The 14,174-nt window shown below is 33.9% G+C and overlaps 1 protein-coding gene across 1 annotated transcript; it reads left to right on the top strand.

Annotated features, from left to right (window-relative positions):
* Positions 1-342: 342 nt before the first annotated feature.
* LOC104591505 (caffeic acid 3-O-methyltransferase-like) lies at positions 343-11,474 on the top strand. Its single transcript, XM_088901178.1, has 3 exons — positions 343-651; positions 9,229-9,293; positions 10,915-11,474. Exons 1-3 carry the CDS (start codon positions 459-461, stop codon positions 11,209-11,211), a joined length of 555 nt encoding a protein of 184 aa, XP_088757304.1. The 5' UTR covers positions 343-458; the 3' UTR covers positions 11,212-11,474.
* The last annotated feature ends 2,700 nt before the right edge of the window (positions 11,475-14,174 follow it).

The following is a 14,174-nucleotide window of genomic DNA, read 5'->3' on the forward strand; positions in this document are numbered from 1 at the left end:
TTCAAAGCTCATCATTTTCTTTATATATATATATATAAAGAAAATAGATGTTTACCCGTAGATGGTTGTCAACAAACATTTATGGTGGTGGTTTTTGTAGACCTAGGCTGGTGATTTATGACCACTGCATAAAGTTTCTTTAAAGAATGAAAATGAGCTAAATGAGGCATGATTATTTTTCTTTCTGCTGATTACCTCAATTTTTATACCATGAAGTGATTTTTCATTGTAAAAAGAAAGAACGAGAGGTATAACAAGATTTTTGTAACTAAATACTCTAATATTATTTATTTTTGCCCATTTTTAAATTTTCTTTAATTAATATTAAATTGCATTGCGGGTACCAGTTGAAAGAGGCAGTGCTTGAAGGAAGTATTCCTTTTAACAAAGCCCATGGAGTGAGTGCAATCGAGTATGTAGGGAAGAACCCGAAACTGAGCCAAGTTTTTAGAAGCTCCATGTCCGATTACAACACCTTATTTATGAAGAAGGTTCTGGATACATACAAGGGGTTTGAGGGTCTGAATGAGTTAGTGGATGTGGGTGGTGGATCTGGAGCTATTCTTAGTATGATTATATCCAAATATCCTTCCGTCAATGGCGTCAACTTTGATCTGCCCCATGTCATAAAAAATGCCCCCTCCTATCCTGGTATGATTTTTATTTTTTCTTTATCAAGATTTTTTTTTTCATGAACTCAAACTAATCATGTCGGTTCTGGTTACTATATTTTGTCCCGATTATTATTAAGACCTTTTTGGGCTTTAGCAACTCTTGAAGTTTGCGAAAAGGCCAATTTATACCCTGAAGAACAAAAAAGGTCATAAGTATTTTTTATTATAAGTATCATATGATCTCTTTCAATTTTGTTTATCAACCACTTATATTTACTAATCAGTGTACACGTGATAATTGTAGATGATGATAATGATAGTAATAATATATTTATTTTTTTATAAACCTTATATTTTTCATTATTAATCGGATGCGGATTGAAAATCCAAATCTAATTATATAAGCACATCATCCAAATACGTGATAATTGGATTGAGTTGTTAAGTTTCAAGTATCATTACTAGGAATACTTGCTTAATTGGCTATAATTTTTTCTGTAATATTTAATATTTTTTGTGTATCTTTTTTTGTTCATTTATCAACAAAATGTAAGATTTAAATTGAGAGAATTGAAAGGGGTGAAAAGTAGTAGTTCAATTTATAATTTAAACCTCATAATTAAATAGGGAAAAATTCAAAAATGAGTATTTTAGTCAAAATAAAGTTTCACAATCTTATACATATTTTTAATAATGATGTAAATATAGAATTATAAATGTGTTTAATTTTTTCTATAACTTTTTTGTATTTTTGTGTGTAAAAATAATTCTAATATGTCACACTTACTTTTTGTTTAATATGATATTATACATGTGCCTAAATATTTTTTTTTTGCAAAATTTATATATATATATATATATATATATATTATTTTTGTATTTTTATATTTTATTAACTTTTATTACACTTTTAAAAAAAATAAGTGTAATTCTATATATAAAGGTTAACAAGTTTGACCCAAAATTTGAACTATTGATTTTTCTAAATAGTAAAATAATTTCATTTTTAGCTAGTTCTAATTTATGTATTTTATTTTCATTACCAATAAAAATAATTCTTGTTTATTACACTTATTTTTTTAATTTGATTAATAAAAATATCATAAATATATCTAATTTTTTTCTTGTTTAGTCAAAAGAAAGTTCCACAATCCTATTCATATTTTTAATAATGGTTTAAATATAGAATTATAGATGTGTTTATTTTTTTCTATAACTTCTTTATATTTTTGTGTGTAAAAATAATTATAATATGTCATATTTACTTTTTGTTTAATATGATAAATATATGATATTATACATATGCCTAAATGTTTTTTTGTAAAATTTATATATATATATATATTATCTTTGTATTTTTATATTTTATTAACTTTTATTATTTATTTATGACATTAAAGGTTAACATGTTTGACCCAAAATTTTAACTATTGATCTTTGTCAAACAGTAAAATAATTTCATTTTTGGGCAGTTATAATTTATGTATTTCATTTTCATTACCAATAAAAATAATTCTTGTTTATTACACTTCTTTTTTTAATTTGGTTAATAAAGTATAATAAATGTGTCTAATTTTTTCTATATTTTTCATAAGTTTCTATTTTAAAAATTTTTTTACCTAACTATGACTTTGTAGATTGATTAGTTTGATTCGTATGGTTGAATTGCTTAGCCATCACTTGGATTAAAAATTGTTTTCTTAGACAATTTTAAAATATATGGGTTTATATTGTTCATATCTAATTTAATAAGAGAAAATGAGAGTTAATAATTTAAGTATAAGATGTAATGAGAGGGGATTAAATGGGATGGGAAGTAATAATTGAAGTTACATTTTCAAACTTAGCATTAGAGATGGACTAAATACACAATTATGAGCATTTTAGTAGCCATCAAAGCTGGCATTAAAACTGTAATAAAATGACTTTTATACCCTTTCTCAAACAAAGAAGTGGAGGGTAGTTTTATACCCTTTGCATGTGGTAATTCTAAATGATTATAATGATAGTAACAATGTATCCAAAAAAATTTATAAATACATATTTTTATTTTTTGTTTTTATATGCTTTTTGCTTTTTATTACTAATTGGATGCATATTGCAAAATCCAAATTTGATTACATAAACATCTCATTTAAATATGTGATAACCGGATCCAATTGTCAAGTTTCAAGTATCATTGACAGGTCTACCTACTTGGTTAGATTCTTCTTTTTATAATATTTTATCTTTTTGGTATTTTCTGTTCATTTATCATAAAATGTAAGATTTAAATAGAGGGAATTAAATGAAGTGAAAAGTAGTAGTTCAATTACAATTTAAACCTCATAATTAAATAGACACTAAATTAAAAAATAAGTACTTTAGTCAAAAGAAAGTTCCACAATCTTATTTATATTTTTAATAGCATTGTAAATATAGAATTATAGATGTGTTCAAGTTTTTTTATATTTTCTTATATTTCTGTGTAAAAATAATTCCAATATGTCACACTTACTTTTTCTTTAATATGATAATTAATTAATATTACACATGTGCCTGAATGTTTTTTGCAATATTTATGTTTTTTCATTTTTGTATTTTTATATTTTATTAATTTTTCTTATTTACTTATGACATTAAATGCTAATACATTTAACCTAAAAGTTGAACTATTGATCTTTGCCAAATAGTAAAATAATTTCCTTTTTTGTTAGTTCTAAAGTATGTATTTCATTTTCATTATCAATAAAAATAATTCTTTTTATTATACTTATTTTTTTAATTTGATTTATAAAAGTATAATAGATGTGTCTAATTTTTTCTACATTTTTGTAATTTTCTATATTTATTTCTATTTTAAAAATCTTATTACCTAACTATGACTTCATAGGTTTATCAATTTGATTCGAATGTTTAAATTGCTTAGTAATCACTTGGATAAAGAATGTTTTTGTTTTTTAGCCAGTTTTAAAATATATGAGCTTATACTGTTAAACATATTGACATATATCTAATTAATACCATTTATTGGTGAAAAATAACTTAAATATATGATTTAATAAGAGAAAATTGGAGTTAATACCTTTAAGTATAAGACTTAATGAAAGTGGACTAAATGAGGTGGAAAGTAATAATTGAAGTTACATTTTCAATCCTTACAATTAGAGATATAATAAATAGACAAATATGGGCATTTTAGTAGCCATCCAAAGGTGGAACTAAAACTGTAATCAAATATCTTTCATACCCTTTATCAAACAAAGAGATATAAGGTAATTTTAGTCTAAAAAACTTCCACTCTGCATCTGCACTTTTATATATAGTATTAGTAAGAATGCATGTGCTTTGCACATGGCAATTCTAGATGATGATAATGATAGTAATAATATATTCAAATTTTTTTTATAAATTTTAAGTATTTTTTATTTTTTATTTTTATTTTTTTATTTTAATTATTAATCAAATGCAAACTACAAAATCCAAATCTAATTACATGAATACCTAATCCAAATATGTCATAATTGGATCGAGTTGTGAAGTTTCAAGTATCTTTGACAGGCCTACATGCTTTGCTAAACTCTTCTTTTTGTAGTGTTTTTTCTTTTTAGTGTATCTTTTTTCTTTTGTTCATTTATCAAAAAATCGTAAGATTTAAATAAAGATAATTGAATGAGGTGAAAAGTAGTAGTTTGATTTACAATTAAATAGGGACTAAATTTAGAAATTGGTATTTTAGTCAAAAGAAAATTTCACAATTTTACTCATGTTTTTATTAGTATTGTAAATATATAATTATAGGTTCAATTTATTCTACATTTTTTTATTTTTCTGTATAAAAATAATTCTAATATATCACACTTACTTTTTATTTAATATGATAAATATTAATCATATGCAAATTGAAAAAATTCGAATTTGATTACATAAACACCTCGTCCAAATATGTGATAATCGGATCAATTTGTGAAGTTTCAAGTATCATTGACAAACCTACCTACTTGGCTAACCCTTTTTTTGTAATGTTTTATCTTTTTAGTGTATCTTTTTTCTATTGTTCATTTATAAAAAAAAATGTAAAATTTAAATAGAGATAATTGAATGAGATGAAAAGTAGTAATTCAATTTACAATTTAAACCTTACAATTAAATATGGTCTAAATTTAAAAAATAAGTATTTTAGTCACTTTTTAAAAATCATATCAGACCGAATGATCAAACCATTTGGATTGGGAACCAGTCAGGTCACCAATTCCATTTTGACCCTAAACTATTATTTTACACAAAAAAAAAAAACTGTTGAAATGATCAAAGAACTACTGAGACGAACGGTTTAACCCTTAAAATGTTTGACCCAATTAACGTTCTTGGGTTGCTTTGAAACTATTTCCAAAATTTTTATTTATTTTAAAATAAAAAAAATAAAAAAATGAAAGAAGAAACTTACATATCACATAAACTTGTTTGATTATTCCCAATAGCCAAAATTAGTTAGGGTTTTTAGTTTTTCCATTTTGATTTTGAGTTTTCTCATTTCTGTGATTCTTTTTAAGTTGTAATAGCAAAAAAAAAAATGCAACTCCAAAGAAAATAAATAAAAAAATCAATGCAAGAGATGAGAGATTAAACACCGATCTTATATTAAAATCTAAGGTTCACTAATGAAGCAAACGATCTGTGATTTGAGAGAGATTTGGAAAGTTGAAAGAGCTGTAAGAAGAGGGCAAATGGTATTGTAACGGTGGTGATGATGAACATGGAGATAGCCGCCGATGGTAGTTTTTTCTCTTCTTCTTCTTCTTCTTTCTCACTTCTCAGCTTTAATCAGTCGCCTCTTTCTCAAAGCTTCACACTCCCCTCTCAAAATAATGTACATATATAGTAGACTTTTAACCTAATCCTAATCTAACGATCAAAATAAAAAGTTACATTATATTTTACATCTTATCAGTTTGACTTGCTCAAATTGGATAGTTGAACCGTTGACCCGGAAATTAGAAGCCAAAGCGGTTTCATTTCTCGATTGGTTGTTAAAACCTTGACATTAGTCAAAATAAAGTTTCACAATATTATTCATATTTTAATAGTAGTGTAAATATAGAATTATAGACATGTTCAATTTTTTTTTGTATTTTTGTGTGTAAAAATCAATATAATATGCCACACTTACTTTTTGTTTAATATGATAAATACATGATATTATACATGTGCCTTAATGTTTTTTTTTTGCAAACTTATGTTTTTTTTTCATTTTTGTATTTTTATATTTTATTAAATTTTATCATTTATTTATGATATTAAAGGTTAACACATTTAACCAGAAGTTGGACTATGTATTATTAATTTTTATATATCATTTTTGGTTAGTTCTAAATTATGAATTTTATTTTCATCATCAATAAAAATAATTTTTGTTTATTACACTTATTTTTCAGTTTGATTAATAAAAATGTCATAAATGTGACTTATTTTTTTTGTAAATTTCTATATTTATTTATATGTTAAATATTTTATTACCTAACTATGACTTCATATGTTAACCAATTTGATTTAGATGGTTGAATTGCTTAGCCACCACTTGAATAAAGAATGATTTTGTTTTTGAGTCAGTTTTAAAATATAAAAGTTTATATTGTTAAAAATATTGACATATATCTAATTAGTAACATTTATTAGTGAAAATAACTTAAAAATATAGGATTTAATAAGAGAAAATGGGATTTAATACCTTAATTATAAGACTTAATGAGAGAGGATTAAATGATGTGGAAAGTAATAATTGAAATTACACTTTCAACCCTTACAATAATTAGAGATGGATTAAATACACAAATATGGCCATTTTAGTAGCTACTAAAGTTGTCATTAAAACTATAATAAAATGACTTTTATAGCATTTTTTTAACAAAGAAATAGAGGGTAATTTTAATCCAAAAAAGTTTTATATTGCATTCACACTTTTATATATAGTATAGATATAGATAGATGAATATGCTCCAGGTCATTACTGGTGTAATAGTTAAAACTTCATATTGGCGTGAGAAAACGGGTTTAAATATGAGAGGGGCCACTTTGTGCTAAAAAGTTGTTAATATGCTGCGGTTTATCCCAGCCGAGATAAACATTGGATGATGTCCCATTCGTTTAATTAAAAAAAAAAAGACATTGGATAATGGCATTCTTTAAGGCTCCGTTTTGTTTGTGGGATGGGGATGAGAAAAAGGGAATATTCCAAAAATAATCATTTTTCTCTCATTTGTTTTGAGGGAAATAGAGGGATGGGAAGAGAAAAATGTGGGATGTCAGATCCCAAAATCATGATTTGGGGTCACACCAAAACCATGTGACCCCGGTGGAAAAGTTTGAGAAACCACTGTTAGAGAACCAGCGACGACGAAAGGAGGAAAAGAACCAGTGCCTTCCCCGTTAGTGAAATAGGACTTGGTGAGATAGAACATTTCCACATCCGAGACAGAATCCAAGCGTACAATATAGTTATCATCCTCTGATCCTTTGAAGAACACATGAAGTTTCTGAAGCACCCGCTTCCTCATCTCCTACTCCTGCTCTCCCCCAACCCTTTTGTGTGATTCAAAATCTCCATAAGATCCCTTTCCTTCCCTTCCTCCTTCTCTTTCCCCTCCCCTCCCTTTGGTTCTCTACAGTGCCCATCTCCCCAAGTTAATGTCATTTCGCCGGATTTGGACCTCGATGCCTGCCAGAAAATGGCATAAGTCCAACCTAAACCTTCAACAAGCTGGCTAAGCTGCCACTGCATACCCCCCTCAATAGCCGACAAAACCAAATCTTGTGAAGCATGCCGTGAAGCTGGCAAAGTCAGGAACTGACAGGCTTCAACACCCAAAATAGCTTCACCAATGGCCTTTTCTTCTTCACTACATCAAAACTTGTCCCTCATCTCTTTTCTACCACACGTCTATCGAACTCAGGCTCAAGATTTCTGTCAATCTCTCCAACAACACCTTCAAGAACCAAACAGCCAAAATATAGACAAAATCACGTCAGGAATGATCAAATCTCTTGCTTCATCTCAAGTTTCCATTCTCTTCCTCTTGGTGAAATAGAGCGCTGTTCATCGTCTTTGCTTTCCACTCTTCACAGTGCTTTTATTTTATCATATATAAAACCAAACAATGGAAGAGTAAATTTTTACACTTTCCCATCCCATCTTTTCCCATCCCACCCAAATCTTTCCACAAACCAAACGGAGCCTAAGTAAATTAAAGTTTGTATTCAAAATTCAACCTCCCCTATGAATAAAGACGATGAACTAAAGTCGGTAAGCTGGTAAATTTTTACATTTTCTCTGCTGAATAAAGCCGGTAAACAGGTCCACAATGAAGGAAACTAATTTTTTTCTAAAATATTTTCCAAATCTTAAAATCCCCAACAAAACTTATGATTTAGCTGATGTGATTTTTTTTTTGAAAAATAAAACAAATTAACGGCTGATATAACATGTTTTAGCCCCTTGTTCTCTTGGTCATTGGTGAAGTCATTACTACTTGGTTCCAATGTTACTGAACCGGACGTTCAGATCGGAAAACCAGAAACCAGTCATCCATTTCACCCTAAAACCGTTTTTTGTCAAAAATTCTTAATTTGATCAACGAACTGCTAATTCAGGCAGTTGAACCATTGACCTGGACAACGGTTTTGGCCTTTTTAAAATTTTTTGTTAAAACGGACCGTTCATTCGGATCAGATAGTTAGACAATTCAACCTAGGAACTAGACCCATAACAATTACCTGTCTAGTCCGGTTTTAAAAACCTTAGTGGTTCAATGAGAGCTTTGCTCTTCAAAGAAATATCAAATTACAAAAGGATGGAATGCAAATAGAAGTTATACAATGATTTGAACTAGGTTCATCATTTATATTAGTTGAACTGGGCAAATCGAAAATTAAATCCAATTTTAGTTCCACTGCCTATTCCACAGACACAGATTTGTAAAAACATAGAGAAACCTTGCTATGGGTTCTTAGCGTCTATTTGGCATCACTGTCGTTGCTCCAAAAAGCGGTGACACATCAGCGCCACGTTAGAAAAACGGTTCTCTAGGAAATGCCTGTTTGTTTAGAACTGTTTTTCCATAAAAAAATGGTGCTCCAAGCCACGCCTTGGAAATCGAGAAGGCGTGGTTTGGAGCAATGCCGAATTTGGCATTTCCTGGAGCTGCAACTCGTTGCTGCCAACAGGGACATGAGGTGGCAATGATAGTGACATGACGTGGCACTGGATATTAGGTACCAGCACTGAAAACGCTTCCTAGTGCATTGGTACCAAACAGAAAACGTTGTTGTTGCTCTAAGAAACGTCCTACCTGGCAGCAATATTTCCAAACAAAAAAAAAAGATACTTTTTTCTCAGAAAATAGTGCTTCCAACCCCACACATCAGCAGCTATCTGCAGCATCGATGCCAAACATATACTTAAATGTCCCTCACTTTCATTTATACTTTTCCCCACTATTCAGTAAAGCAAACTTAGCCTAAAAGAAAGAATTTAGCACACCAACATGAAGGATAGAAGCCATTCGGTTTGATTTTATTTATAATCTACTGTTTTTCCTTGAATCATATCTTTGAGAAAAAACTGGAAATTTTCATACAGGTGTGAAGCATGTTGGAGGAGACATGTTTGAATATATTCCCAAAGGAGAAGCCATTTTCATGAAGGTGTGTTTCTGAGCCTATCAAATTTGTGTGAGAAAGTGTTTTTTTTTTTTTTTTGAAACGTTTAAAAAATGTTTTGAGTTGATGAACACACAAATTGCCATTTCTACCTAAAGCATCAAATGTGATGTTGCTTACAAGCATACATTTTTCTAGTAGAAATGACACTCATATGTCATATATGATGTGGCAATACATATTTTTCACAAATTTCTATTGATCAATCCAAAATTCAACGGCAACACAATGCCACTCAACCAAACACCCCCTTATAGATTGACTGCATCAATTTTCCCATCATTATTATTGCTCCACTTCGGTTTTTTAACATTCTCTTAGACTTAACTTGACCAATTATGATTTAACTTGGGCCTTTGCTTGATTGACTTAGAGCATATTCCAATACTTTGTAGAACTATAAAACAAATATTAAAACCCTAGAATGAGAATATGTTGACCAAATATTAAAGAAGATTAGGCTAGGCAGGCCAACCATCAGTTTGACTGATGGTTCCAATCTAAGAACTGATATTTAATTTGAACTACATCTTGAGAGTTAGTTTGGCGCCATGACAACCATGAAAACCTACTTAAAATTCTTTTTAGCTCATGAATACCCTTATCCACCAATTTCAATACACACAAGTAGAGAGCAAGAGAAGCAACCAAGGGTCATTGTTCAAGAACAATATTCTAAAAAAGCTTTCAGATTAGGAAGACAAAAATTCAAAAACATCAAAAGAGGGGGAAGAGAGTGGAGTTAAATTTGGAGCTTCTGGATGAAGCAGCATTAAAACAATGGAAACAAATAGGAAAGAATGAGGTTAGAAAAATCTTGCCACCTTTTCCCCTCTCTAAGCTAAGCCCCAATTCCAAGCTAGAGATGGTCCACACCAAAAGAAAACTCTACCTGATATGAGAGGCACAGATACCAAATGGTTAAATAAAAAAAAAAACCTTTTAGCATAGACCTTCAATGGTTATTTAGGTTTACTGTCTTTTGTTTCTGTACTTGTTTACTCTTAGCCCACAATTTGAAGTAGATGTGCCCTTTAAATATGCCATGCTTAAGTATATGACCCATTTCTTAAGATGCACAGAAGTTTTATATATATATAAACTTTTGTATCATCATTGAAAGAGCTTTTCTTACAAAATAAAATTTGAGTGGTGACCCCCTTTTGTTAATTACCTTTTTTTTTTTACAGATTGAGTGGTGACCCCCTTTTCTTACTTAATATTTTTACATTTCACCAACAAAAAACAGCTTAAGAAAGATAGTAGAATTCCTCTACCTTGGGAAAATTATAGGCCAGTATTCTCAAATACCCCATAATTGAGATAGTTAGTTGGCATCACAGCCATCACCCCCAAAACAGACATGTAGGATGAACCCCACAAAACTGCAGACTCTCTTGATACGGCCAACTAACCTGTACTGACTTACCCAAATATTGAAATACCAAAAATAAATATATAACAGTAGGAGGTTGGTTTGCCAAAAGCCCATTTCTTGAGAGTCTAGAAAAGAAGGCTTTGCTTTGCTATATAGAATTAATTATTTTGTTATTTCATCGATATCTTTTGAGAATCTAACTCAACATGGATTTCATGGAACCCGTAGTGGATACTTCACAGTTTGAGTGATGAGAACTGTGTGAAGTTGTTGAAAAACTGCCACAAAGCATTGCTTGATCGGGGAAAAGTAATTGTTGTGGATTTGATTATTCCAGTAGCACCTGAGACAAGTGTTTCTGCTCAAAGCATCTACCAATTTGATCTATTTATGATGAACATGAATCCTGAGGGGAAGGAGAGGACCATGGAAGAATTTAGTGTATTAGCAAAAGAAGCTGGATTTGCAGGCATCAGAATGGGTTCTTGTGCTTATAACTTCTCAGTCATGGAATTCTACAAATAGATGAGCTTTGGTGTTCTTAGTGTCACTTAAATGTGGAAAGGCAGATACATATCTGTTAGAGTCTTTGAAAAATCCAAAGTTTATCTTTGTATATGCAATTTCTATGATATTAAATGGGTATAATAGCAAGTAAAGCTTTTTTGCAACAAAATGATTTGGATTGAAACATGTCTGGGTGACAAATCATTCAGTCCAACCATCCAATTTAACCACAAGTTGAAAACATTGATATAAATATCAAGTATATCACTTTGCCACTTTTTGAGACAGATTTGTTTATATGTGCTTTCCCTCTTATACTTCATTTGGTGTCTCTTCATTTGAATGTATTGAAAATGGTTAGGATAGGCCAATTAATCATCACACGTGATTCAAATATGTTCTTTTATATGTTCATTTGTTGAATACCCCAAGGAATTATACCTCACATACTGGAACTTGGGGAGAGGTGCCTAACCCCTTGAAGCCTTGCCTAAATGTACTAGTGCAATGCCTTGTGTATGAAATCACTATCAAAAGAAAAAATGATTCTAAAACAAAAGGACTCATCTCCTCCCTTTCCTCGATTGATGGGTGGCGATTCTGAATCAACCCGGCCAAGTATGCATTTTCTTGATGCTCACAATACCTGATGATGCGCAATCTGGCCGGTCTTAGCTGTCAACGACCTTGCCTCTGAATTGAGTAACTGGGGACCTGAAACGGGGGAGATGAAGAAGCTCCGGGGAGAACCCGGTGTAGAGGCTCCGAAGCTCAAGTTAGAATCCTTCAAAGGCAAGATAAACCAGATAGCGCAAAGTTTGCATACCTTGTTCTTGGGGGGTAGGGAGCCTTTTATAACCACCTCGCGCACTCACTTCCAGGCTTCTGTCAGATCGCGCCTGACTATCTCTGAGCTCCTGCCAGTTTGGATGTCATCCCTTCTGTCCGGGCAGAACCGCCACTGCTCCTTTTGTCGGAGCCGTTTCTGCGGCTGGTGACGACGGTGGCAGGTGGCGGTGGCAGGTGGCGGTGGCAGGAGGCCATTTGAAGTGCGGCTGTCAAGCGTCAGATCCCAAATCAGTCAGGTGCACCGCCCTTGGAAACGGACATCCTTGGTGTCAGGTAGGGTACGCTTGGTTAGTCTGTCGTTTCGGAGGCGAAGTGCCGGAGTAACGGGGGGGACAAAGTCTTGAGTTCGGTTTGGGGAATGCTCCGAGCTTCCATGGGCCAGCTCGGGTCACGACCTGGTGAGGTTTATGGCCCAGGAGAGAGCTCGGGCTCCTTGTAGGGAGCTCGGGTCCTTAGTAGCGAGCTCGGGCTCCTTGTAGGGAGCTCGGGTCCTTAGTAGCGAGCTCGGGTTCTTAGTAGGGAGCTCGGGCTCCTAGTAGGGAGCTCGGGCTCCTTTTTCTTTTGGTGCTTGTGTTTTGGGTGCTCTATTGCCCCGAGCTGTTCGCTTTTGCCACGCGTCGAGTGATGGCGAGGTCGGGCCAAATTTCCCTTCATCAATTGCCCCCCACTCCCTGCGCCAAGGGTCTTGGCGCGGGGAGTTCCTAAGGCGGGAGGATTTTGGCCCGTAATTTGAATTTTATTCAACTGGTGGCGCGCACTTTGGTTTGATTTTTCAAAAAGGCGCGCGTTTGGGAGACGTGACGGTAGCCGTTTTCTCAAATTTCGGGAATCATACTGCAGCCGCTTTTACTGTGGGGAGACATGCGCTGACACCCTGTCAGTTTCGAAAAGGCGTGCGCTGGTCACGTCTCAGCTTCGGAGGACGTGCGGTCAGCACGATTGTGGGCCGTTGGATCGGCTTCGATCTGGATCGTCGTTTTTCGGTTGCTGTGGATATAAATAGCGGGGGGGGACCCCAGTTGCCGCTACTGTACCTCTCGAGCTCGCGTCAAAGTTTCAGTTCGCGTCCAGGCTCTTCAGCTCGCGTCCCAGGTTCCTCTTGTTCGAGCTTTCGTGGTCTGCTCCAGTCTTCTTCCCGGGTGAGTTCTTTTCCTGGAACCCGTCTTCTACGCCCTGATGTCTAGCTCGGATGGCTCAGACAGTCCAAGCGGGTCTGATGCAGGTTCTACAAATCATTTTGCATCCCCCGGTAGTCCTAGCGAGCCTGATGTAGATCTTGAGGAAGAGGTTGAACCCATAGGTCGAGGGGCCTCGGGTAGTTTTGCGTCCACCTCTCGTCGGGGTCGGGCTCCAGACCAGTTCGGACCTTCGACCATGACGCCTGAGGGACTCCAATCCCTCATAAACTACTATAACTTGCCCAGGGAGTTCGCCTACTTTATCCCTACGGGTAGCTTTCCTTGGGAACATGGTCCTGATGAGATCATGATATTCCGGGAGCAGCTCGCTGCGGGGCTGCGGCTGCCTTTCCATCCTCTTCTTGTCGAGGTCCTAAACCACTTCGGTGTGACGGTCGGCTAACTTCACCCGAACTCCATTAGGAATTTAGTAGGGACGATCTCCCTATTCTGCGAGGAGAACTTTTCTTTGGACTTGGAGATTTTTTCTTCTATTTTAATGCTTAAAAAGCAAGCGGGTCCCCTTCCTGGGCATAGGCGGGCATACTACCTGTCTCCTCGCCCTGGCTTCAAGCTCTTACACGAACTCCTTAATAAGGTCCCGACGTGGAAGCGGGACTATTTCGGGGTGCGAAGTGCGCTGGGGTGGCCATTTCAGACCGGTTGGGGGATGGCCGCTCCCGACTCTGGCGTCACACTTGACAAAGAGACGGTGAAGGGCCTCCGTCAATGGGCGCGGCTTGGGCTGAAGTGTCAATAGTATCTGACGGAGGCCAAGCTCGTTGTTGCTGGCTTGAGTTCGGGTAGGTTCTTCTGAAGGGATGAGAGATCCATCCTATGGACGCCCAAAGATTGCAGAATAAGGGGCGAATTTCAAAAATTTTATCTCTCCCTTCAACTGGGAATCGTATTCCCCATTTAGAAAATCATATTTTCAATGATCAATCTTCAACC

This window comes from Nelumbo nucifera, chromosome 3 (assembly GCF_055504915.1).
Source record: "Nelumbo nucifera cultivar China Antique chromosome 3, China Antique-T2T, whole genome shotgun sequence".
NCBI classification, from domain to species: Eukaryota; Viridiplantae; Streptophyta; class Magnoliopsida; order Proteales; family Nelumbonaceae; genus Nelumbo; species Nelumbo nucifera.